The sequence below is a fragment of the Chrysemys picta genome, chromosome 4, assembly GCF_011386835.1.
Source record: "Chrysemys picta bellii isolate R12L10 chromosome 4, ASM1138683v2, whole genome shotgun sequence".
NCBI classification, from domain to species: domain Eukaryota; kingdom Metazoa; phylum Chordata; order Testudines; family Emydidae; genus Chrysemys; species Chrysemys picta.
The window spans coordinates 81,772,060-81,798,363 of NC_088794.1; the positions used below are offsets into that span (position 1 = coordinate 81,772,060).

At 42.7% G+C, this 26,304-nt stretch overlaps 1 protein-coding gene across 1 annotated transcript; it reads right to left on the reverse strand.

The window, feature by feature from the left end:
* Window positions 1–1,556: 1,556 nt before the first annotated feature.
* LOC101950620 (astacin-like metalloendopeptidase) lies at window positions 1,557–23,226 on the reverse strand. Its single transcript, XM_065592811.1, is given in 13 exon segments — window positions 1,557–6,947; window positions 7,973–8,195; window positions 9,178–9,296; window positions 11,313–11,538; window positions 12,841–12,956; window positions 13,231–13,358; window positions 14,973–15,054; window positions 18,510–18,688; window positions 18,949–19,066; window positions 20,687–20,706; window positions 20,708–20,825; window positions 22,904–22,928; window positions 23,101–23,226. Coding segments are annotated over 13 exon segments (1,437 nt in total). The 5' UTR covers window positions 23,170–23,226; the 3' UTR covers window positions 1,557–6,933.
* Between the last annotated feature and the right edge of the window lie 3,078 nt (window positions 23,227–26,304).

Here is a 26,304-nt window from a genome sequence, read left to right on the forward strand (position 1 = left end):
ATGCTGCAAGCAAACTTACAATTCATTTTTAGATGAACAGCAGACCAAAAAACCCTGTACAAGCACGTCCAATCTCACAAACCCTTTCCTGTTTTCATGTTATATTGCCCCCATAGTCACCTCACAAGGATGCTGGTGAACATTTCAGATCTCATGAGATTTGTGAGTCACATATTACGGAAAACATTTACACAGCCACAGGGCACCATAATCTTGAAAAACTGAGAGCCTGACTTTCTGCTGCTTCGCATCTTTCTGCTGCTTTGCAGAGTCATTTATACCCATGAAAAGTTATTCTGATTTAGGAACAGTCTACATCCACTTTGCACAAATGTAAATAATAAGACAAGACCATTTCTGAATGCCAGATCAGGCCCTGAGTGTGAATACTGAAGGCCTGGCTGATCCTGACTGTAATGTTAAATAAGAATTCAATAGTTCATCAAGAGAGAAGGCCCAGAACTTGTTTATCAACTGTCCAAGCACTCAGCTCTGTCGGAGTCTGTTGAAGCCTGTGGAAACATATAGACCCAGATCATAGGGACTGCCTATGACACTTTGGGGAATCTGTATGTACAACTTATGAATTCTGTTTGATATTGGGGGCTTGTGATGGGGTACATACCCCACACAGGCTCTGAAAGAATTAACTGCAATTGGAGAGCTCAATTAGGGCATCTGCTCACTCCTGGAGGGTGGGCCAGGCCCAATTTAAGATGAGTCCCAGGTGAGTGGTTACTATAGGGAGAGGAAATCTGGAGCAGAAGGCAGGGTTTCAGGGAAAAGATCTCTGTAGTCCTTCTCTTGGCAGTAGCACATGGAGAAACCTGCTGGAGGAAGTTTAGAGGGAGACTTAGCCTGAGGATCCTCTCCTGGGTAGAGAACTCTGGCAAGAGATCAGGAAAGACATAGAGAAGTTACCATTGTGGCACAGATTCTAGAGGTGAGCACTGATAAAAGGGGCAGGACCTGGACTTGCAGGGAGAAAACCCTGGGAGGCAGTCAACTGAGGAATAGAGCCCAGAGGAAATTTAAGAGAGATGAAACCTCCTGCCTGAAGAGGTCATAAGTGGTTTAAATTAGCAAGCACCTCCCCTGAAAGGAGGGTCAACCTTGAGAGGCTGTGGAGCCAGCAAAGCTGGAGAGATCATGACACCCTGGAAAAAAGGGTCTGTAAGGATTCCTTGGGCCTGGAGTCAGAGTGAGGGACTGGGAGGGATAGCTCAGTGGTTTGAGCATTGGCCTGCTAAACCCAGGGTTGTGAGTTCAATCCTTGAGGGGGCCACTTAAGGATCTGGGGCAAAATCAGTACTTGGTCCTGTTAGTGAAGGCAGGGGGCTGGACTCAATGACCTTTCAAGGTCCCTTCTAGTTCTAGGAGATGGAGATAGGATATCTCCATTAAGTAAGTAAGTAAGTAATAAGGACTTTGAATTATTTGTTGGTGGGTTACTCTGGCAGGGGAGGGCTATAATTGATGTAGCCAGAGGATTATTAGAGGAGCTATTGGCTGGAGGTGCTAGAGGAGATCATGCTCTGCACAGTAGGAAAGGGTGGACCAGTGGTGAGGCCACTTTTCTACAGAGTTCTTTATATGTATTTACCTTAAACTGCAGACGCCATTTTGAATGTAGGGCTCTCTACCTTCTCTGTTGTTCTGTTACCTCCACAGCAGAGGTAACAGGACAAGTCCAAAGGCTGGTGGCAAAGGGCTATAACAATATAGGGTCACTGACTGAAGTGCTCTCCTACTGAAATAGAATTGCTCCAAACAATAGGCTGGCTCCTCTCCAGGAGAAGAGTCATGTGCTAAGGGTCTGGGATCAGCTGAAGCGGTAGATGTGGGAGTCATCTGACAGAGGGACTGGAAGGTTATAAGAGGACAAGACCTGATCATTTTTGTGTCTCTGGCTGTTTTCACCAGCTCAGGATGAGGGAAGTTGCTTCAGAATCCTGAGCAGGTAGGGGAAGATCCTGCCTACCTGAATGCAAATAGTACCCCAAGGACTTCCCACAGAAGAGTGAGCTAGAGTGGGGGCCAGTGTGTTCAGGATGTCTGTGTACTATGATCTGTAATCTATGTTAAGAGCCATGAAGTGAGAATTCTGTGCAAAATGTCCGTGTGCCTGATGTGTTACATCTTCTCAGATGCCCCTTGGGGAGGCAAACCAGAAGGCTCACACCTCTGGGGTGGAGCTCTAGGAGAGGCTATGTCTAAGCTACTCTGGTATTTTGGCAGCAGGAGGGAGCAATGATCCTGCAGGTGGGTTGTGGGGCTCCATTTCTGTGAGGAGGTAACAGTCTGAGTTGGTGCCAGGAAAAGTGCCAGAGAAGCAAAGGGAGGAAACACTGTGGAGCCAGCTGAGACCCAAGAAAGATTAAAACACATGGCTGGATGTCCTCCAAGTAAGCTGGTGAGCCACCAGCAGGGAGAATAGGGCCAACTCTCTGACATACTGTACCTAGTACAACCCTGGGGGTGGCAGTAAATCACCTTTGCATTACCCCAAGCCCAGGGCAACTGTGTGGCAGGGTGATCCCCATTGCCAGACAGAGCCGTCTCAGCTGCTCTTACATCTGGCTGCTTGTGGCCCCATAACATCTTCTCTTCATGGAGTGTGGCTGCTGCCTCAGTTTCCTGACTTGATTGCTTGGTTTAGCTAGCAGGCTAAACCGGCCAACTCCACATCTTGCAGTCCCAAATAATATGAAAATCTTTACAGTCTCCTCTGTGTCACAGCCCTCCCTTAGGGGTCTTTTGAGGGTCCATCAATCTTTACCCTTCTCCAGGTGTAGCAGCAACACTTTCTGCTGGTCACTCAGAATTAAAGGGGAACATGTGTCCTCCCTCTTCCACTAGCTCCAGGTTTGGGACCTTGACATAAATAAAGCTGACACCAGGCCTGACACCTCCCCTGCTTCTTTCCAAAGTCTACTTACTTTGCTTTGGCCCTGTCCCTTAAAAACCCTCTCAGAGGTTGGCTCACTCACCAAAGAACATAATTCAAATATTATTAGAGTTTTTAAAATTATAGATGACTTTCTAACACACAAGGTGTTGACTCAACATGAGGTAATTCTCTTTTGGACCACTGACTGATAAAGAAAAAATAATCCCTGGAGACATGGAAGTTGGTGATTGCCTGGGGATCGGTGATCATGACCCAGTTATAGTCAATATGGGCAAACAAAAGATAGATCCAACTAGCCCTACACATACACACATGTGCTGCTTCAAAGGTCTAATTTCCCAAAGCTGAGGGAAATCATGAATGGAGCTGAGTCAGAGGGAAAAATATAGACAGAAAAATGTGAACTAAAATGGCCAAAAAGTCATGATTCCACAATTAAGGAAGAGGGCAACTTTGGCTAAAAACCCATCTTGGTTCAGAGGTGAAGTGAAGGCAGCAATTAAAAATAAAAAAGCAATACCTAACAAGTGTAATAAAGGGGAAGTAGACAGAAATTCATGTAAATTTAAAATCATTGTGTAGAAAATTGATAAAGAAGCTAAAGATGTCAGGGGGGAATCCATGGCTAGCAGAGCGAAGGACAACAAGGAATCTTTTAAGTATAAGAGGAACAAAAGAAATCCTAGCAATTCTATAGGGCTATTACAATATTACGATTTCCATCTCGTTAATGATGAAGTAAAGGAACAAAAATTCATAAATATTTATATTCTGTATTTGGAAAGAAGTAGGATAATGTAGTTATCACATAAGGATGATGAAGTACTTTCCAGTCCATTAGTAGCTAAGGAGGATGTTACTCAACATCTACTAGAGATGTTAAAAAAAAAACATTAAATCAACTGATCCACATAACTTGATCCCAAGAGTCCTATAAGAGTTGACTGAGATACCTGACTTTGATGATAATTCTAATAAATCTTGGAATATTTGGGGGAAAGAGTGTACCAATGCTGTAACAATATTCAAAAAGGGCAAGTAGGTTCACCAGGGTAACTATAGGCTGGTTAGCCAAACATCAGTCCTGGACAAAATAATGGAAATGCTGATTTGGGATTCAGTTGATAAAGAATTGGGTTTAATTATATTCCAATCAACATGATTTTATGGAAAAGAGGTTTTTTCAAAGAAACGTGACCTTGTTCTTTTGGCAAGATTACAAGTGTGGTTGATAAAAGTAATTGTGTAGATGTAATATACTTAGAGTTTTGTAGGGCATTGCACTTAATACTGCATGACATTTTGACTAAAAAATTTGCACTCATCAATATCAATAGAGTACAAGTTAAATGGGTTAAGAATTGGCTAACAGATCTCAAAGTAGTTGTCAATGGGGAATCATCGCTGAAGAGGGGTGTTTCTAGTGGAATTCTGCAGGGATTGATAGTAGCCTGATGCCATTCAACATTTCCATCAATGATCTGGAAGTGAATATAAAATTACTGCTGATAAAACTTGCAGACAACACAGATTGGCTGAGTGGTAAATAATGATAGGGACAAGCCAATCATACAGTGGCATCTAGATCAATTGGTAAGCTGGGCCTACTTAAACAAACGCTGTTTTAATACAGACAAATGCAAACATCTACATCTAGGAACAAGGGAATGCAGGCAAGAGCTACAGAATGGGGGACTGTATCCTAAAGCAGTGACTCTGAAAAAGGATTTAACTGTCATAGTGAACAAGGGACTCACCAGGTGTGGCCACTGTGGTGCTCTGGCAAAAAGGGCTTCATTTGATCTGTGGATGTATAAACAGAGGCATAGTGAGTAGGGAATTGATTTTTTGCCTCTTTATAAGGCATTGATGAGATTGAACCTGGAGTACTGCATCCAGTTGTGGTCTCAACATTTTAAAAGGGATGTTGAAAAATCAGAGAGAGTACGGAAAAGAGCCACAAATGATTTGATGGCTGGAAAAAATGCCTTACAGTGAGAGACTTGAAGAGCTCCATATGTTTCAATTATCAAAAAGAAAATCAAGGTGACTTGATTACAGTATAAGTGCCTTCCTGGGTAGAAAATACCAGGTTCTAAAGGGCTCTTTAATTTAGCAGAGAAAGGTATAACCTTGGAGGGCCAGTATACCCTGCTACAGGCTTCCATGGGCTGTTCCAGTAGCCAAAGATCTGCTACAGGCTGTAGTTCCTGGGCCATTCCCAGCTCTACTAGTGGGTAATCTTGAGCGAGTCACATCCCTGCTCTGTGCCTCAGTTTCCCTGTCTGTAAAATGGGGGAATGATACTGACCTCTTTTGTAAAGTGCTTGATATCTACCAATAGGGATTATTATTATTTCAAAAAAATTGCTTCCGTTATAGATCATCATTATGATAATTTATTTGAGGCCTTTGGGCACTACTGCAATACAATCAGGATTGGGGCCCCATTGTGCTGGGTGCTACATACATGCATATGAAGAGACAGACTCTGCCCTAGAAAGCTTATCATCTGATGCAGGTAGGCTATGTGCACAGATGTTCCAATACAAAATCAAGCTGGGAAAGCAGCCACAGTGACTCTGCTATGTAGAAGGTTAATGGCCAAAGGACAGTAGGTTGAAGATAAAGCCACTGCAGCTACATACCTTAACTAGCTGTTAATAGGGAAGCAAGTAGGCATGAACAAGGAGTGAAGGGTGAAGATGTTGTGAGTAGAGGACACTGTAGTCTTGACTTAAGCCAGTCATGTCTACAAAGGACACTCCGGAAAGTTAAGGCAATGAACTAAAAGTGTGAAGCCAAAGTGCATAAATTAAAGTGTGTTAGTTGCACTCCCCCATGAGTGGTTTCATTCAGGAGTAGAATGCCTTTAGGATTAAGTGAGACAAGGTGAGTGAAAAGAAGAACAGGAGTACTTGTGGCACCTTAGAGACTAACAAATTTATTAGAGCATAAGCTTTCGTGGACTACAGCCCACTTCTTCGGTGAGTGAGGTAATATCTTTTATTAGACCAACTTTTGTTGGTGAGAGAGACAAGCTTACATAGAGCTCTTCTTTCCAACAGAAGTTGGTCGAATAAAAGATATTACGTCACCCACCTTGTCACTTTAATATCCTAGGACTGACATGGCTACAACACTGCATACATATAGGATTAAGTTACAGCAGACTAAGGCCACTTTACTCCTGAATGAAACCATAGGGGCAAGGGAGATGACAGATTTGTTTTAATTTATGCCCATTGACTTCATACCTTTTAGTTGATTTGCCTTAACTTTCTGGAGTGCCCCCATGTAGGCGTGGCCTGAGTGCTGTAACCCAAAACTGTCTTATCTGGAAAAAAAATTGGGTTTTGTTGTCATTGGGTGGGTTTTTTGGGGGAGGAGGGAGTTTGGGGTAACTAACACTTGTGGGCAATCCTGAGGTAAAGCACAGGCACTTTTCCTCGTAGTAAAACTAAACTAGGCAAGTTCAGCACTATGCCCCAGTCTGGTGTTGACGTCACCTAGTTTACCTTGCGGTAGAACTAAAGTGCCTTGTCTTCATTGCATTTTTACTTAAAATAGCTCACACACATTAGTTAACCTGGGGTAAAAAAAAATGCACATTTTCAGCAGTGAAGACAAAGCCAGAGAGAGACCACAGCATGGATGAGTAAAGTTAAAATTTTGTTACATTCTCCTTCCAAGGTGCAAATCCAAAGAGGCAACCATGTGCAATATGGGGAGACTTTACAGCTCCTGGAAAGCCGGCTCTTACCAGAGCTGAGAATGTGTGGTGTCCACATAGTATTCCCAAGTTCCATTTCTCTGTACCCCCTCCCATCTGGGTACCAGTCTCAGAGTTCAGATTCCCACATCTATATTAGCGAAGAGCATTCATTCTGGTGTTGAAAATGAACCAGTGTCTGAAAAAATATATTGCAGGCAAATGGTAAAGAGCAAGGTAAATCGGTATCCTTCCAGGCACTCTTTTCTTTCTTCCTGGCACTGGGGGAAGATTTTCCTTGAGTTTTCCTTCATGATGGCATAACTGCAATTACAGAACATTCGCAACTGTAGCATCTGTTAATGCAAAGACCATGTATATACAGCGTTGACGTATAGTGTGCTGGTGCTGTACACTACCCTATGGAGATCCAAATTCAAGGTCTGGTTCATTTCCTTAATCCTGTGCCATCAGATGCTGAGAGCACTGTGGACACAATGTACTTAGGTCCCTCTCCTCAAAGGTGGTAATGTGCCTAATCCATTGAAATCAATGGGAGTTAGGCAGCTAAATGTGTTTGATCTGATCCGTAATAGGTTTTGGATCAGGCACTGAAATCAATGGGCTCCCTTTGGCTTCAACAGGTTTTGGACTAGGACTTTAATCATTAGAGATGAGGAGCTTTAAATCACTCTGAGGACTCGTTTGGCCTATGCAAAAACGTCTCCTCACATAAAGTGTGTTTTATACATATGCAAACAGTCAAAAAAGCGGTGGGACTTTCAAGACTTAAAATCGGCCATAATCTTAAGGCTGTAGCCTTTAATCTCACATCCTTCTGCCCCACAACATTTGTCATCATCCTTTCTTAGGTCTCATCTCTAGGGACAGCTTTTCAATAGAGCTTGGTTTCCATTTATACACCTAAAAGATAGCCATAGTTTCACAAGTTCTCAGCGCACAGAAATGCTCACTCAGACACTTAGGGTCAGATTTTCAATAGAGCTCAGTACCTATTACGCCGAACTCTTGAAAATGTGGCCATTTATTTTTGTAACAAAATGACTATATGCCCCTGCCCTGGTGATGGGCAGGTTATAACTACATGCTCATATCTGAGAGGGCCCTTAAACTGTTGGACCCAGATCCTCAAAAGTATTTAGTTGAGTGCCTAAATACCTTGAGGACCTGGGCCTAAGATCAAGGACATTGTCCTTTATTTGTGTGTGATTCACAATGTACACTTTTAGAGCAGTAAAATAATAACTTAGCCCAAAACAAACTAGTCTCACACTTTTATCAACATGAAAATTCACCAGCCCTCCCTAAATTTTTGCAATTAGACTTACCAAAAGTGTAGTTCAGCATGAATCCAGGAAACACCCAAGCAAAATCGCTGTGAAATTCTACCAGCACAAAGTTCTCCGAGGAGGTAAAGTCTGCAATCTGCATTGTTCCACAGTATGGGCCAAGAGCTGGAGATGTGGATCGGCTCCCATCATGAATAAGCAAATAGTCATACTTACAGTCATCAATGTCCTCCAGCTCAAAGGAGACCATTGTTAGAGATATCTATAGAAAATACAACAAGAACACTTTGCTTGCAAACCTTTCCCTTAACCTTTATCTTGTCTATTTAGATTGTAGATTTTTGGGGGCCTAGACTGTCCATTGCTATTTGTACAGTGCCCCAGGAGTCTGGCCCTGATCTTGGGTGGGCTTTAAGTGTTACTGAATGTAAATTTATTTTATTATAAAATTGTTTGAACTCAAAAGGCATTTGGTTTGGAGGGTGGGTCATTTGTGTAATCTCCTGTCTTGTGGCAGGATTAATTTCACTCTCTTTGGCAGTAAGGCATCAGATACAGTTTTGAATATCTCTAGAAGCAAATATTCAAAATACCAGTGTAGCATTTCAGCTTCCTGGCTCTCACCTAGGCTATATCTACAGTACAAGCTAGGGGTGTGATTCCCCTCTCCCATACACATACTTGCACTAGCTATCAGCGAGGGTGAGTCTAAATAGCAGTACAACAGGGGTAGCGGCAGCAGAGGCAAGGCTTAGCTGTTCCGATTATGCACCCCTCCCCCCAAAACCAGTGAGTATGTACTCGGCATGGCTAAGCCATGCCTCCACCGCAGTTATCTCTGCTATTGCAGCTACACTGCTCTTCAGACTCTCACTAGCTCAATGAGAGCTATTGCAAATATGCGTAGAGGAGCAGGAGGAATCACATCGGTAGCTCATAGTGTAGACATAGCCCTAGAGATTATTTTGAGCTAAACCTACCACTTATGAGACAACGTCACCATCAGTTCACATCCAAGGCTAAAATGGTTTTCTTTAACTATCACATAAGGCCTATGGCACCTACTGAAGTCTTTATTGTGAAGGCTTAGGTTGGATTTACACCGTGCATAGGGGTAAATTTCATTCTTTGAGTAGCTGATGTTGCTTCTTAGGATGTGCTAGAACAACTGGTATTCTGTACTGCAAAGAGAAGCAGTCAGAAGGTATTGCTGGAGCCAGCAGAATAGCCCTTCAACACCTCACCTTGCGATCTGCTGGAGCACTGATGATCCAGAAGCAGTCCTGGTTTTTGGGGTACCTGTTGGGGTAGTTCGGGGAGGTGATCACTCCACTTGTGCCAGTCAAAGTGCTTCCACATTTCACTAAGAAGAAAAGAAACCACACAGATAATGTTAATGAGCTTATTAACAGCTTGTGAGCAGGAAGAAAGAATCCAAAGGGACATCAATATGGGCCTATTCTAGAGCCAAAAGAAAATGTCTCCTACTCAGTTTTCTATGGCCAGCATCTGTGCTTCCATTTGTATTGACGGAGCTTAGAGCATAGTATTGGTTCTCCTTTGGAGAAGAGGGGGAAACTGCAACTTAATGCTGAATAAAGGTCGGAACTTAAATAACTTTAATGTAGACAAGGGAGGGTTTGCCCCACACCCACCTCCCCTGGCACATTCCCAAGCCCATCCCCACTTTTTTCCCAATTTTTGTTTCTTCAACCAGCAGGGAGCAGAATTGTAAATATGACACATTTCTACTTATAGAGCATCCTCTCTGTTCACCAGGAATTCAGCCAGTGCTTGATTCTGAGACCAGGCTTGTGGTAGATAGACAGTAACTTGTTCTAGTAAACTAGTCCCAAAAATGTGTCTGAAATAGTTTCTTATATATTTGTATAGCCAGTATAAAGGAAATGAGCTTTCAGGAGCACTTATTTGATGTAGAGAGTTATTAATTTTCTATGCGGTGCCTGTGCAGCTCCAATTGCAAGAAAGTAGCTAAGGAATCAGATCCTGGGTAAAATTTACTTTTGAAAATTATACCTAGTATCATAGTCCTACAGCAAGGGAGAGTGACAAAAACAGGAGGGAAGTGGGAGGGAACAAACTGCTGGCTACAACATTAATTAAATTTTTTTTTCCTTTTGTGAAAAGTCAAACAGTGAGGTGTCCTCCACTTTTTCTCCATAAAAACCAAAGTTACATTTTGGAGTTGAAGTAATAATAAGTAATAATGATCTTACTTGTATTTGATGACTTTCCTTCCATAGCATTTCACTAATGACAGAGAAACTATAGCCGCCAAGTAGTTTATTTCCCCACTGCTCCCCCCAAAATACAGTAACCTCTCAAGAGAAGTTGGGAGGGTCCCAAACGCACACAGAAGCATTGAAATCAGGAAGTGAAAAATTACCAGAGCCAAGGGAAAGTACAGGAAAAGTTTAAGTAGGCAGCCTGTAATTACTTCCTCTGAAACTTGCCAAGACGCTGGGGTCAGTATCCTGTCTTAGATAAAGTGCCATGGGACCTTCAATAACCACCAAGTGGCCAGGACCTTGGTTTTACATCTTATTGGAAAGAATTATCCTCAGTACCCTCTGGCATCACACCAGTGTGGAATCATTGGTTCAGCATTGACTTGGGGGTCAGATGGCCACCTGCCGAAGCACCAAAACCACTTTCTGCTGCACCTGGATGTTTCTTGGGGGGAGGGTCTCCCCTGTCCAAATACTAACAGGGCCCTATCCTACTTAGTTTGTGTAGTTAGCCCAGACCTCACAAGGGGGTAAGTCCACAGATAAGCTGATTTGAACCAACCTAGAAAATGATAGGCCTGAAACCTGTAGACCCAAGCCATCCCTTTTCCCCCTGCCTCACTTCCCCCGCTCCCAATTGTTAAAAATACCTTCTATGTGGCCCCTACTTTCTACCTTGTCATTCATGAGATCTAAAGTTGCATAGATATCCAGCTGGCTAGTGGAGTGTTCTGCAGCCATTTTTCACTCTGTGGCTAGCAACTCCTATTGCTCCGTTACTTTTTTTTTTTTTTAAACAGGTAGCTGTAAAGACCTCAACTAGCCCAACAAGGCTTCCTTGACCTCCAGAAGAATGAGTGAGACCTGAGAGCTGTTGGTGTGAGGGCCAGATAGGGTCCTATTTTTCATTTATTTTTTTCTTCATTCCTAGCTTCACAAGCTGCTGGCTTTGAACAGTTCTTATGGATGGTGGAAGGGATAACATGGAAAAAAGGATTTACCACCAAAAATTCAAATATAGAAAAACACATTTTGCAAAATTCCACAAAACGTTCTGTTTTGCACATGAATATGTGCTAAGCACAAATTAGAAATGTCACCAAGCTCTGTAAATGAGGCACTGTCCGCACCCTGGCTATAGGAGGCTTGGAAACCTGTTGCTGCAGTAGCCTCATCGCTCACAAACTCTACAAGCATCATGTTTCTAGAAGCCACCAATGAGGGTAAGGACCCCATCCCACACAACTTGTCCAGTAAGACACTGGAATTCCTGCTGCTTCCATCATAAATTCTGATGTAGTCAGAGGTACAGTCTGAGGAAGGCTGAAGATCAAAAGCATCAAACTGCAGGAAAACCTGAAGAGGAACATGAAAATTAAACACTTCAAATCTGCCCTGACTTCTACCAGGAGTGCCGCCAGCTTTTCTGCCGCCCTAGGCGGCAGAAGGTCCCGCCCCGAAATGCTGCCCTCCACAGAGGCAGCGGAAGGTCCCGTCGCCGCCCCCCCCAAATTGTAGCACCCTAGGCAACCGCCTAGGTCACCTAATGGGTTGCGTCGACCCTGACTTCTACTCTTTTCCATCCTTATTTGACCCTGACCTACATCCCATATCTGTGTGTGGATTTCAGTGTGAATCTGTTTGTCAAAGAGGATCTTGGCTGAAATCCTGAACTCCTTGTACTGTCCTCCCTTCTCAGGAGAGCTCTCCTCCTCTCCTTTCTTGTCATCAGGAGACTTGCTTCCATCCCCCCCTTCTTACCCTTTCTTTACCCTCCCCTCCTTTCAGTGGTGCCTCTTCCATCTCTCTAGTCCCCTCCACCTACCTTCAGTAATGACACCACCATAGAGACCCTTCTGCTCCTTGCCTACCTTTCATTCGCTCCCAGCCTGCTCTCCCCAGCTCTTCACCTTGCCAGTGCTGCTTCAGTCCCCACTCTCCTGTCCCCAGCCACTTCTCTATGCTACATGCCCATGAAGCTTCCTGGTTTGACAAGAACAGCAGGACCAAGTATAGAAAAACAGAGAGTGAGGGACTGGACTTGCATGAGAGTCTCATCCGGATTCCACCTCCCAGCAGCCAGAGAGATTCCCCTCTCCCTGCCACCGTTCCCCAGAGTGGCCAAAGGAAAACCCTGGACAGCAGTAAATCTTTGCACCTAGAACCTGATTCAGAGATCATTTACACTGGTGTAAATCAGAGTAACTCCACTGACATCAATGGAGTTACACCAGTATAAAACTGATATATATGAGAGCAGAATCAGACCCCAAAAGGGTTATGCTATTAACCTGTGCATCGGAAAGTGATATATTATCTCACAGCTTTTTAAGGTCATAAGTGACCATTAGATCATCTAGTCTGACCACCAGTATATCAAAGGCCATTAAGTGTCACCCAGTTACTCAGGCACTGAGCCCAATAACTTGTGTTTGGCTAAAGCATGTCTTCCGGAAAGGCATCTCGTCTTGATATAAAAACATCAAGAGATGGAGAATCCACCACTTCCCTTGTAGTTTGTTCCTATGGTTAATCACTGACACAGTTAAATAATATTTAATATATAATATTATTAAAATTATGACATTAAAAATCTGATAAATAATGCCATGTATTATTAACACCTATTCAAACCTTCTTTTTCCTAACAAAAATCACCTGATGCTGTGGGATGCGAATGAGCCACAGACAGTTGCTGTTGTCTGGATATAAGGATGGGTAATTGACAGAAGAGAAGGTGTCACTAGGTTTATGCAGCACATTGCTACAGCAATCTGAAGAACAAAAGAAAACAGTTGTAAAGAAAATGAAAGATGCAGAGAAATCCTCTTCAAGGGAAAATCCAGTCACAGCTATCTCCATCCATTAACGGCAGTCAAATTTATAAAAGAGAAATTAATTGGCATGTTCACAAATGTGTCAATGCTCATCTACTAAATGCATTAAATAACTGTAAGCAAAATAATGGAGCTAGTAAAATAAGCTAGAAGGAAATTAGCAGCTATCATAAAGTTTCTTAATTAAGTACATAGTGTTTGGAGCACTTACTGCAGCTATAGAGCTTGTTGATTTTAGCCACGTCGAGATGACTCAGTCCCTCTCTCTGTCCGATGGGTACAGAGGGATCAGGAATCGGTACAATAGTTGCTTTCCCAGAGGTGTTAGAGAAGTCATATCTGCAGAAGCAGGGGAAATCATGTGTCTAATTCAAATCCCACTTTAAGTGATGCATTTGTATTATTGTGGGAAATATTCTAAGTAACATTTGTCTAAGATTCTGAAGAGATTAACTAACTAGGAAAGGGCAAGCAAAGAGCCTTCACAGATATCTCTGGAAGAACACTGAGGAAGCAGCTTTGTGTCCAGCAACACTGAAATGAAAAAACAAGGGGAGAATGTATTGTTTGGGGGATGATTCCTTCCAAACCTTTCATTAGAATGAACTCTGTGTCCCAACCAGAATGCTCTGAAGAGCAAGGTTGCTGTCTGAGCTCCTGATTCTTTGAATATTTGAAACTGCTACTTGCTGTCTCTTGCCTCCAGCTAGACAGGATTTATTTATCTTAATTACTGGTTTGCTTTGGGAAAATGCTCAGAAATTTGCTGCCCATTAGTGCAAATGTGGGGCAAGGTGCCTCCTACAGGCTTCTGTGTTAAGGGCTAAATAAATAAATAAATAAAAGTCTGTTTTTGTATTCTACGCAAAAGAATAAATGGACACAAATCTGACATCAGGAATCATAACATTCAAAAACCAGTAGGAGAACACTTCAACCTCTCTGGCCATTCAGTAACAGATTTAAAGGTGGCAATTTTGCAACAAAAAAACTTCAAAAACAGACTCCAAAGAGAGACTGCTGAACTTGAATTAATATGCAAATTAGATACAATTAACTTAGGTTTGAACAGAGACTGGAAATGGTTGGGTCATTACACTAATTGAATCTATTTCCCCATGTTAATATATCTTCACACCTTCTATGGGTCATCTCGATTATCACTTCAAAGGTTTTTTCTCTCTCCTGCTGATGATAGCTTATCTCAATTGATTGGCCTCTTACAGTTGGTATGGCTACTCCCACCTTTTCATGTTCTCTGTATGTATATATATCTTCTTGCTATATGTTCCAGTCCATGCATCCGATGAAGTGGGCTGTAGCCCACGAAAGCTTATGCTCAAATAAATGTGTTAGTCTCTAAGGTGCCACAAGTACTCCTGTTCTTTTTGCGGATACAGACTAACACGGCTGCTACTCTGAAACCTGTTACTCCACGGTCTTTCTCTTCCAGCCCCATCCCTCTTTACCTTTGCCAGGGCTAAGTCAGACAGTAGGAATAGATTCCCTTCGTCATAAGTGTTCCCGCATTTCTAAGGGTATGTCTACACTTCAGGCTGGAGGTATAAACTCCAGCTTGAGGAGACGTATCACGTGATCAAACTAGTGCACTAAAATTAGTGTAGTTGTGGCAGCAGGAGAGCTAACCACCCAAGTACGTGTCTGGAGTCTCAGACAGGATTGTGCTCAGGGCGGATAGCTCCTCTTGTAGCTCATGCCACCATGGCTATACTTTTTTTTTATTATTATTATTTTTAGTGCGCTAGCTTGATTGTAGCTAGCGCGGGTATGTCTCCTCAAGCTGGAATTTACACCTTCGGCTTGGAGTATAGACATACCTTAAGTGAATAGCAATAGCCATGCCCTAGAAAGAGCAATTCTGTCTCCTAAGTTTGAATAGGAGATTAGAGCCCCACTCGCATCTATGAAAGGAAGCCCCAGACTCCAACTTACAAGCCATAGTGCATCACTGAGGAATAGTCGTAGGGAAGACCCAGGTTATTGGAATTCACTTTCCTAAAGTTCCCTTGTTGCCCTGTAAGGTATGAAAGCAACATTTCAACCACCAAGACAGGATCAAGACCAGAAAAAAAATATTAAAGTGTTACTGCAGTCCTCACAGAGCTGTTAGAATACTTAAAATATATTTATTCCCACTGGAGATTGTCCTGAGCATGGGCCTGACACAAAGCCCACCTAAGCCCATATGAGTCTTTCCATCAACTTCAGAGGGTTTTGGCTCCAGTCCTAAAAGCCAAGTAAGGACTTCAGAATTTGATCCACATGAACTATGGTCCCAATTCCACCCTGTGATGCGCATGCACTTGTCTGTCTTAGGAGTTTCTATGGTACGCTTCACTGGCATCTGAATGTCAGTGACTTCAACAGGAACTGCACCTGTGCATCCAAGAGCAGAGTTTGTACCCATAGTTGTATCTATGCCCTGAGAGGAAAATGTGGCTGACTAGCTAGGCTGAGCACTGGGAAGATGTGTGCAGAGATAGCTATGGTGCTGCTCTGCAAAACCTTGACTTTCCTCCTTGTGCAACAGCAATGCACTTGGCCATTGCCAAAGGAGCCTTAGAACTGCAGAAGAAGGGAGAGGGTTTGCCATGGAGTTGTACCAAAGTATACCTCTTAAGGGCCAAACACCGAGATCTTTATTCAGGTTTTGCTCAGTCCTTACTCAGGCAAATGCCCATTGACTTCACTCCCAACCTGCCTATAGCCAACATAACAGCACAGAATAGGATCCTAGTAAAAATGTTCCTTCTATCTAAGATACTTTTACCCCCCTACCCATTACTGTAATATCTGAGACCTTCACAACCTGTAATGTATTTATCCTCACCACAGCCCTGGGAGGTAGGAAAATGCTCTTATTCCCATTTTACACATAAGGAATTAAGGCATAGAAAGACTAAGTGACTTGACAAGGTCGCACAGGAAGTCTGAGGCAGAGCAGGGAGGTCTCCTAAATCCTAGGCTTAGTGCCAAAACCACTGGGCCATCCTTCCTTTGTCCTTCACCCTTTGACATGAGTTTCTCTGTTACTGTTACTAGTGGCTGGCAAAGCAGGAACCATTTGGATAAGTCCCCCACATTGAATGCTTATTGGAAATTCATCCCAGCTATCTGAGTCTGCAAAACTGGGCCAGAGAGCTTGAAGGAAAAACCAGTCTCTTCATTTAGCGCTTTCACTCCTGGGCCAATCCAGGACTATGAAATGCAGGGAAAATCCAAAAATTAACTGAACTTTTTCATATCTCAAAAAACTGATTGGAGGTTTGGGGAAAGGTTCAGGTTGGTTCTTATCAGCATTGATTCCACCAGGCCAATGTATAGTTTCATGATAATTTCCATTTGCCCCATTTATAGCCAAGAGGAGGGGAGTGAAAAGCTGCCACAGTTTACTGTGATTTTCCCCCCTCTATGCTGTTCTCTTTTATTAACCAGCAGATATGAAAGGGCCTCAGCATCAGTTGTTTATATAGAAATGTCAAAACCATGTAAGCAATAAATCCTTTGCCTTTCTCTAGCACCCTCCATCCATGGATCTCAAAACACCTTTACACACATTAATTTTCTTAATCAAGTCCCCTGTGAGTTAAGTTAGTACAATTCCATTTTACAGTTGGGATAACTGAGGCACAGAATAGCTACAGCCAACATTTTCTCTTAAATTATAAAGTTTACCACATTCCTTCATCTTATATTCACTTCAGAGAGCTGAAGGTGTTCAGCACCTTTTACAATAAGGACTCTTGTTCAGGTGCCTAAATGCGGGTTTCAATGCCTGACTGCCGGCACCCAAATGTAAATATTTTGGCCTAAGTGACTTGTTCAAGGTCACACAGGTAGTCAGTGGCAGAGCCAGGAATAAAACCCAGATCTCGTCAAGCACAAGATCATCCTTCCTCTCATGATAAACTGCTCCGAGTCGCCCACCAACATTTACAGAGAAAAACTTAAAAAAAAAAAAAAGAAAAAAGGGTATAACAGATTCTTTTTAGCTGACTGATGAGGCAAACAAATGTAAACAATAACATATCATTTGGGGAGTCTTATGGACAGAGGGAAAAGACTACCTAGGCGCCAGCTCAGTAAAACATTTAAGCATGTGCTTATCCAGAAACATGCTTAAGTCCATCTGTGTTCAGCAATGCATTTAAGCGTGTGATTAAAGTTAAGCATATGCTGAAGTGCTTTGCTGAATTGGGGCCCCAGAACCTAAACACTATAAGCAAGGAGAAAGAGCTAGAATAGAAGTTCTGGCCTAAGGAGCAGAACAGTATCTTGTATTAAAAAAAACCTGAGAAAAATAAGCCAAGTTTCAAGGATCTAAGTGGACTGCAACAAAACAGCAGGCAATATGTTGTCAAAGCAAAGAAATGGGAAAACTTCCAAGGTGAACTGTAGGGTTGTTTATTATTTTAAAAAAAAAAAAAGCAATACTGAAACCCTGGGAAAAAATAGTAGGTGGACGAGCTGGGAAATTGCAAAAGATCTCAGGGCATGATCCTGCACTACTAAAGTCAATGGGAATTCTGCCTTTGACATCCATGGGAAAAGGATAGAGCCTTCTTCAGAGCTCTTTTTCAGGTCTGAGAAGGGTATGTGGCTCAAAAGCTTCTCTCTCTCACCAACAGAAGTTGGTCCCATAAAAGATATTACTGCACCCATCTTGTCTCTCTAATATCCTGGGACTGATACGACTACACCGACACTGCATAGTAACTCCTTCTTTGTCTTTTTATTTTTACTCTTCTTGGCATCATAAAAATAAGTAATAACTATAAAGACCTGTGAAGCCACCTGCTTTAATCTCTCACGGTCTTTGGGGAAACTCCAGGGCTAAATCCCTTCTTTTCGTTAGCCTTGTCCTCACAGCATCCAGGTGGGTTGTCCTCTCATTATGAGCCCCGATTCTGATCTCATTTACATTGGTGTAAATTGGGAGTAACTACATTTGAGTCAGTGGGGTTGCACCACTGTAAAATGGGTGTGAATTAGATCAGAACCAAGTCCACTACCTTTGGTAAAACTTTGAATTTTTAGCCCCTTCTCTTAGGGGTCTCCTCTTTATACTTCATTGAAAAGCACCACAGAACCCTATGGCATTATATAAATAACAAATAATTATAATATCTTGCAAGAAACCACCTGTGATGTCTAAGCACAAGATAATACAATTGAAATTTACTCAGGATAATGTGGGAATGGCTGAAAATTTGTGCTGCAAACTGTTTTAGGGTCTGGTGGAGCAAACATGCTCACGTCCCACTCACAGGGAAAGCACATATATTTCAATGTGTCTGAGAAGGAAGAATCAAATACATTTGCTGAAGTAATTTGTCACTATTTGGTATTCTGTTCCCCAGTTCCATCCCTCATTATGCAATGTTTGGTAAACATTTTAAAGATGTAAAGAATTAGGATAAGCACTATTACTATCACCATCAACACCACACACCACTCCCTTGGACATACCTGCCATAACATATTCCCACATGATCTTAACATAGTTGTCCCGGTCACTCCGGGCCTGTTCATGTAAAAAACCCAGCGCATGGTTCATTTCATGTTGAATTGCTCCTTTACTCATGCAGCCGGTTTTCATCAGGCCCACCTTCTGCATACCTCCAATCTTTCCAAAGTGAGACCAGCAGCTGAAAGGAACATGCAACCAATAACCAAAGATGTCACGTGCAACAAGCTATAGTCCCATAGCTGAAAAGCAACGTAATCAACCAAAAATATCAACAAAAAGAGAAAAATGAAAAATTGTATGAGCTCTGACAACTCACTCTCTTAATCACAGGCTCCTGGAGTTTGCTACCAGCTGGGACTATTTAAATCCAGGTCAAGCAGGAAAGAAAGAAAACTGAAGAATATGCTTCTAGTCACAATTAGGACTGATGGAACTGACCTCTCCCCAGGTACAACGCTTATGTAGTTGGTTTCTGTTGTGCGATTTATAAACTGGACACAAGTCAGGGTTGTGACCTCCTGCATTGCTTCAGCAATCCAAGTCCTCTCTTCCACAGCTAGGAAGAAAAGGGGGAATACGTAACAATGGTATTTTGATTATTATGTGGCAGTCCACTCCACTAAATCTCTGCACCTAGTTATTTTCCTATCACAGAAGTCAAATGGATAAGAGTACGGAGGGTTAAGGGATCTTCAAAGTGATTAGGGTAGTAATAATAATTATACTTATCCTTATGTACATTGCCTTGCACTATGAAACTACTATACAGGCAATAAAAGGTAGGTAGGTCCGTATTATTATCTCCATTAGACAGAAGGAGAAACTAAAACAGAGAGTTTAACGCCAAAATAGTCAGTCTGGGATGTGTAAAGTTAGACAGCTGACTACATTTAGGCAGCTAAATAAAAGCGGCTTGTTTATCACAGATACTGAACACCTGCAGCTCCACTGAAGTCACATGAAGCAGCAGGTGTTCAGCACTCCTGAAAATCAGAGCATTTTTATTCAGTGCCTAAACATGCCTTTAAGTGCTTGACTATATTTGAAACTTTTGGCTTAGGTCTGCCCCCTCAATTACAACCCACTTTTCAAAATTTGTCCCACAACAATGTTGTGCCTCAGTTTCCCCATCTGTAACATTACAGTAAATAATCCCCTAGCCACAGGGATGTTGTAAAACTGAATTAATTACTGGGCACAGTCATGCCTCTGCATCAGTGTACCCCATTGCCCCTTGCCTCAAGAGGGGGGTTCTGCAGGTCCAGGGATATGCAAATAAGAAAGGGATGAGGAATGAGCGGGACAGTTGTATGGATAGGTGGACCCACATTGTCCACCTGCCCCCAAATGGCACCACAGTGATTCCCATGAAAAGTTAACCCCAGACCCCAGGCTGTGTTAAATGTCCATGCCTCTTCCCCTGAAAGTGAGAATAACTCTTTAGGAGGGGTCTCCAGGGGAAGTCACTGGTGGTTGCCAGACCGGGCAGTGCTGCTCAAAGGAATCAATCTGCAAGGGAGGCAGGGTGGTGAAAGTGGCACAGAGCTCATATGAAGACAGGGCTTCTATAGAGATCTTCCAGGTTAAGGCACCAATTCTGCAGCCTATTCCACAAATCCACTGACTGACCACCGATCCACTGACCCCCAGCAAAACAATTAGGAAGAAATCTCTCCAGGGAAAACCTCATGGAGATTTCCTTTGTCTTTTCCTCTTCACCATTTCCCATGGGAGAGGACAATCAGGCCTTACTGTTGGTATGGCTCTTTCTGAGATCCTTCCATAAAAACTAGTGTGTGAGGACAAAATATTTATTACTAAAAGTAATAATATATTAATACAAATATATTCACTGAAGTAACAGATTAGACATGTTATTTGGTCCATAGCTGTTAAATGTCAGTAAATATAGACTAGTATGTATGAATCCATTGGTATTTATGTAACTAAATACTGTCAATTAACCACACCTTTAAATATCCATTTTACTAAATTATATACTATTTTAGCCAAACTGTCCTAAGAGCAGCTGATGGGAAGGGTAATCATCATAAAGGCTGCCTTGGGTTAAAATCACTTTTGGACACATGATACAGAGATACCGCCGTGAAATAATCCTCATAATTTGGTGTTAAAATCCATTCTAATTTCACAGGTACATTTACACGTGACTTACAAAACTCTGTAGAAATATTAACTGGGGACGTTGACTAGCCCATCATGGGATTTGGGCCAGAAGCAGCTGCTGTCACAGTTTATGGCACTGCGTTTCCTTCTCAAGACAATGTCACCCTCATGCAGAGTTGTATCGCTCTCTAGGCAGAAAAAGAGAATAAAGAACCTACTAGACATGGGAAATGGGGTGAATTTTTCAAAGGCACAAATGGAATTTGGCAGCCAACTCCCATTGAGTTTCAGTGTCCTGCCCATTTTGTCTTAGAAAATGTCCTGAGTGAGAAGTTATTTCTAATAATCTACAAAAGGATTAGTAAATATGTTTGTGTGGAAAATAGGCAGCAGGTTTAAAACAAACAAAAGGAAGTATTTTTTTCACACAACGCACAGTCAACCTGTGAAACTCCTTGCCAGAGGATGTTTTGAAGGCCAAGATTATAACAGGGTTCAAAAAAGAACTAGATAAGTTTGTGGAGGATAGGTCCAATCAATGGATATTAGCCAAGATGGACAGGGATGGTGTCCCTAGCCTCTGTTTGCCAGAAGCTGGGAATGGATGACAGGGGATGGATCACTTGATTACCTGTTCTGTTCATTCCTCTGAAGTACTTGGCATTGGCCACTGTCAGAAGACAGGATACTGGGCTAGATAGACCTTTGATCTGACCCAGTATGGCCGTTCTTAAAATAAACCTTGATGTGCTGACTTCCAGTGAAGAAAATATGATAACCTATAGGCCATTGCACACTTTTAATCGCTGACATTCTGTCATGTGAATTACAGTGTATACATTTGCTAAAGGAGCTTTGGGATCCTTCAGCATGGAAAGTGTTTTAGACATGTAAGGCATTGCTCTCCTTCATTGAGACTTGCAGAGTGAAAGAAAAGTCTTAACTGGCATCCAGAAAGATCTGCTAAACTGTCCAAGAGCCATTACTGTCTCTAAGGGGATTATTCAGTGTGTGCCCCTAATTAGTCTCCGGGTTAACTTGTGAAGTATTACATGACATCATAATATGCCCCCCAGTTCTGACTTCCAAATCTCCACTGCTATTCCCATCCTGTGTTTTTCATGGGCAGCAAGTATCGATTATTGCGCCAAATATACGTGTAGTTTTGTGTGTGCAGACAAAGAAGTGACAATGTCACACAGGAAAGAAAAAGGGACAGCACAGGTGAATGAGTGACCCCCAAGTGTGGAGAGTGGCCAGAGGAGAAGGTAGAGACAAATGACTACATTCAGCTCTGGCATAAGCAGACATATCTACCACTGATGTTGAAGAGAGCTGAGCTTGCTTACATCAAGACTGAATCTGGCCCAGCGTCAGACAGCCAGGATGGGGATCACTTATATAAAAAGGGTGAAGAGATTCTGCTCTCTTCTTTTACTGGTCGTATTCATTGGCAAAATAGCATTCCTTGGGGTAATTATTCAGTCAGGGCCGGCTCCAGGCACCAGCTGAGCAAGCAGATGCTTGGGGTGGCCAAGGGGAAGGGGCGGCACATCGGGCTCTTTGGTGGCAATTCGGTGGAGGGTCCCTGTCCCTCTCAGAGGGAAGGACTTGCCGCCGAAGAAGAAAGCGGTGCTGTGGAGCTGCCGCTGATCGCAATCGCGGCTTTTTTTTTTTTTTCCGCCGCTTGGGGCGGCAAAAACCCTGGAGCCGGCCCTGTATTCAGTAACCCTGCTTGATTTCCTTATCATACCAACATAAATCATCAAGTTAATGTGAGTTTCAAAGAGACAATTGGATTCGTTTTCCAGGGCCCACCATTAGGTACTGACACAGAGGATTATTTTTGAAGTGATAAAAAATTATGGCCAAAATTTTCAAGCTCTGAGTCCCTAAAATTGAAATTATAGTAGTAGCCTAACCTGCAGAGGTCCTGAGCAACTCCAGCTCCCATGGAAGTCGACAGGCTCTGCAAGTGTGATTCATCACCTTGGAAAATCTCCATAATCACTTATATTTAGGGGCCTAAATATGGATTTAGAAAGCATCCAGGTCTGAAAATTTTAGCTATGTGCCCTATTCCCCTCCCAGTTACAGCACTGTAAATCAGAGGTAGCTCTTTTGAAGTGATAGCAGTTATGCTAGTATAAGCCTTGTATAACAGAGTGGAAAATCAGGCCTGAAGTATTTAAGTGTATGGAATAAAAAGGACAGCCTTATCCATAAGAACCCCGAGTATCTATAGAATAGTTAAAATCAAACTCACCCATTTCATTATTTCTTGTGGCTACCTGCAAAAGGAAAGGAAATCTTTTAGTATGTTCACATCATCAAAAGAAAACTATCATTAGGTAGAATCACAACAAACTCTGGGCTACGCTGAAATATTATAACTTATTTTTGGACAGACAGGTCGATCTGCAGAGATGCAAAGTCTAAACGGCCATGGCAGCATGAACACACCTGGACAGGTTTACATAGTGCAAAGCTATAGAAAAATGCTAAAAGGGCTGACAGTGGAATAAGGTTCATCCTCAAATTTCTGAGCAAGTCCTCTGTGTTCTGGAGCTCTGTTCCCCAAAGCCCCAGCTAGTTTACTTGAAAGATGTTTATATAAGAAAGCTGCTGCTTTTAATAAGTGGACCAAACTTAGATAACATGATGTATTTTCACAGAATAAACAAGCTGCACAAATTCCCAGCAGAGTTGCAGGCTTTCATTTCATACTTATTTATCTTTAGAAAATAGAGGAAGTGGAGCAATAGGAAAGAAAATAAAGTAACCTTTAGATGACTCAAGTTTAACTCTATGAGGACCCCATGAGCTGCCACAGCATTCCCTCACCCCCAGTGCAGGGTCTGGGAATCTGAGCAGTCAGGGGCAGGGAGTGGGTGGGTTTGTCTTAGGGGAGATGGGCATTTCTCCCTCCCCCATGAAAACACAATTGGAGCCATGCTGTCAGGGAGTTGGGACAGAACCACACAGGGTCCAGATCCCTGGTTTCTTCTGCACCAGGGCAATCTCCACCTCTGACTGTCCTTCAGAGAAGAACTGAGAGGGAGCACTGTGAGGAGAATCTCATATTGATTCCCTTCCCATTGGCAGGTTATTTCCAGGTAGAGGAATGATCTGGCTCTGCCAGGCAAACTCCCATTGTAGTGAGAACAAATCCATTTACACCGCTACCTCAATATAACATGACCCGATATAACACAAATTCAGATATAACGCAGTAAAGCAGTGCTCCCGGGGGGGTGGGGCTGTGAACTCTGGTGGATCAAAGCAAGTTCGATATAACGCGGTTTCACCTATAACGTGGTAAGATTTGTTTGGCTCCTGAGGACAGCGTTATATTGAGGTAGAGGTGTACTTTTCTATTTGTGAATTTGTGGGAGCAGTTTGACATCATGCTTTTAAACTTACTAACACATCATTAACCCTATTCACATATTTCTGTGACATTTAGGGTTACCTATGCTGTGGCGTTTTCCATACAGCACATAATACAATACTGAGGGGCAGACACAAAGAAGCCGTAGCAGCAGACAGCTACTCTACTCAGTTTGCTACTCTGGTATTTGGTGAGCCTCCCAAGAGGCTGAAAAGCCCAGGGCCACCCTCCACGCTAGCTGCTGCAGATCAAACTCAGAAACCACATTTCCGCAGCTGCACATCACAAAATGACCAGGGGAGCCAGCAGCAAAAATTATTAAATGCCAAAAACATGGGGAACAAAAGACCAGACCACCATGTAGAGTGTGAATATGGGTCACTCGTCTGAGTGTGCATCAAGGAGGGCTGGAAGGGACCTTTGAAGTTCTGCCATGGAGTTTTCCATTGTCATTCTGCGGAACCTTTATTGACTCCACTTGCAGACCATGGGTCAGATTCATCCTTGAAGTCAAGGGAATTACATCATGAATTAACTTAATTTGTTGATAGCTACAAAGAATCAGATACATCTCCAGGCTAATCAGTGACCCAACCTCTGGTGTCAACTGCTAGTCTAGTACAGCATGGATAAGCATCTCTCAGAAGTGAATTTCTTTCTGGTACCATCTGTTTGTCTGCAGCAATCTGCCTTACTATTCTGGTATAATAATTTTAAGGGCTGGGTTTCATTACATGCCCAAACAATGTGACTACACCACTGCAGTTTACATTCTCTTTCCTTCCCTCCCTCTTTTCTCTCATCTCTATTGCTCTATGAAACTCTATTTTTAGCCACATAGTCCTTGATCTGATGTATTATCATTGTTCCTTCTTAGTAACTCTGACATGATGTTAATAAATGTTTCTGCATTATCTAAAATATTGGAATTGTATTTGTCCTTATAAAACTGGAATCAGTGTATTCCCTCTCCTATTTAGACCTGTTGTTCTGCTAGCATGGGGCCTAACATAATCTACTCATTCTGGAAGGGAATGCTAGAGACTACACCTGTTCACAACACTGAGAGAAATAGCTAGGCTCTGTCTACACAAAGGATTTCCAGACTGGCTCCTGATAAGGGCCCTGTGTAGACCCACCACTCTCTTCAGCCTCACCATTGTCCACCTTGAGGCTTGAGCCTCAAGGTTATTGCAGGCAATCAAGGGTTAGCTCAGCTAGGCGCTCCCCTAGGGGGGTTAGTTACACCAGGAATTTGGAGTCTAAGTTCCTGGAATAAACATTAGTGAAGTTCCTCAGCCAAACATCACAATAATCAACTACAGGAGAAGTATCACCAAGCAACTCATATGAAATCCCAACAAAATTAAACACGGTTTTATCATTTCCTCCTTATGGCCATCAAGTCAGGTCCCAAAGTTCTTATTACACCAGGTCTGAAGCAGGAGCATAGGGCCCCCTTATTGGTTAGGCAATAAGACGGCAGACACAGTCAGTGCCCTCCTTGAATGAGTGTGTTACAGTTCCCACTGGCTTTCATGCAAATTGTGCATGCACATTTCACCCCCCAGTTTACCAGATTAATGATTCATAAGCCATATATCATTTGCGAAATGGCCACAAAACCACTTTGCCAAACGTCGGGTTCATCTGCCCTGAAATTCCTGGTGAATTTAGTGCTGGGTGCAAGGTTAAATCAAATAAATTGTCTTATGGACCTACACCCCATAATGAACTTAACACAGATATTGCTTCCCCGGGAGATAGTCGATATTATGGTAGAGAAACAATGACTAGGTGTTGTGTATCTGTAGGGAGATAAATTTACATTGGTTTCAGACCACAACTTGTTTAAGTGACTTCATTAATACAATTTTAAAATCTACTGATGGTTAGAAAGGGGCTGGGTGAAAGCCAATGATCTTGGTGCTTGTGCATTTTAGTGAATGGTTCTGGCATGTTCAGCTTGGTGGTTCAGCAACACTTGGGTTTTCTTCTGACATTTGAGTTCAGATGGCCTCCAGAACTAAAAATGAAATCCAGAGAGAAACCACAGCAGATTCCACAGGCTGTGTCACAAAACCCACTAAACTCCCTCACGGCCTTCTCAGAACATGCTGTTCTCCTTTCTTACCTTCAGCCATCTTATCCTGCAGTTGGTTCCACCATCTGGCTCTTCTGCAGACAGCTGGCAAACCCCCTCTACTTAATTTTACTCTGCAGCGTCTTCTGGAGGAGGAAGCAGTCACTCACCACTGCTTTCTGTAGCAGTGAGA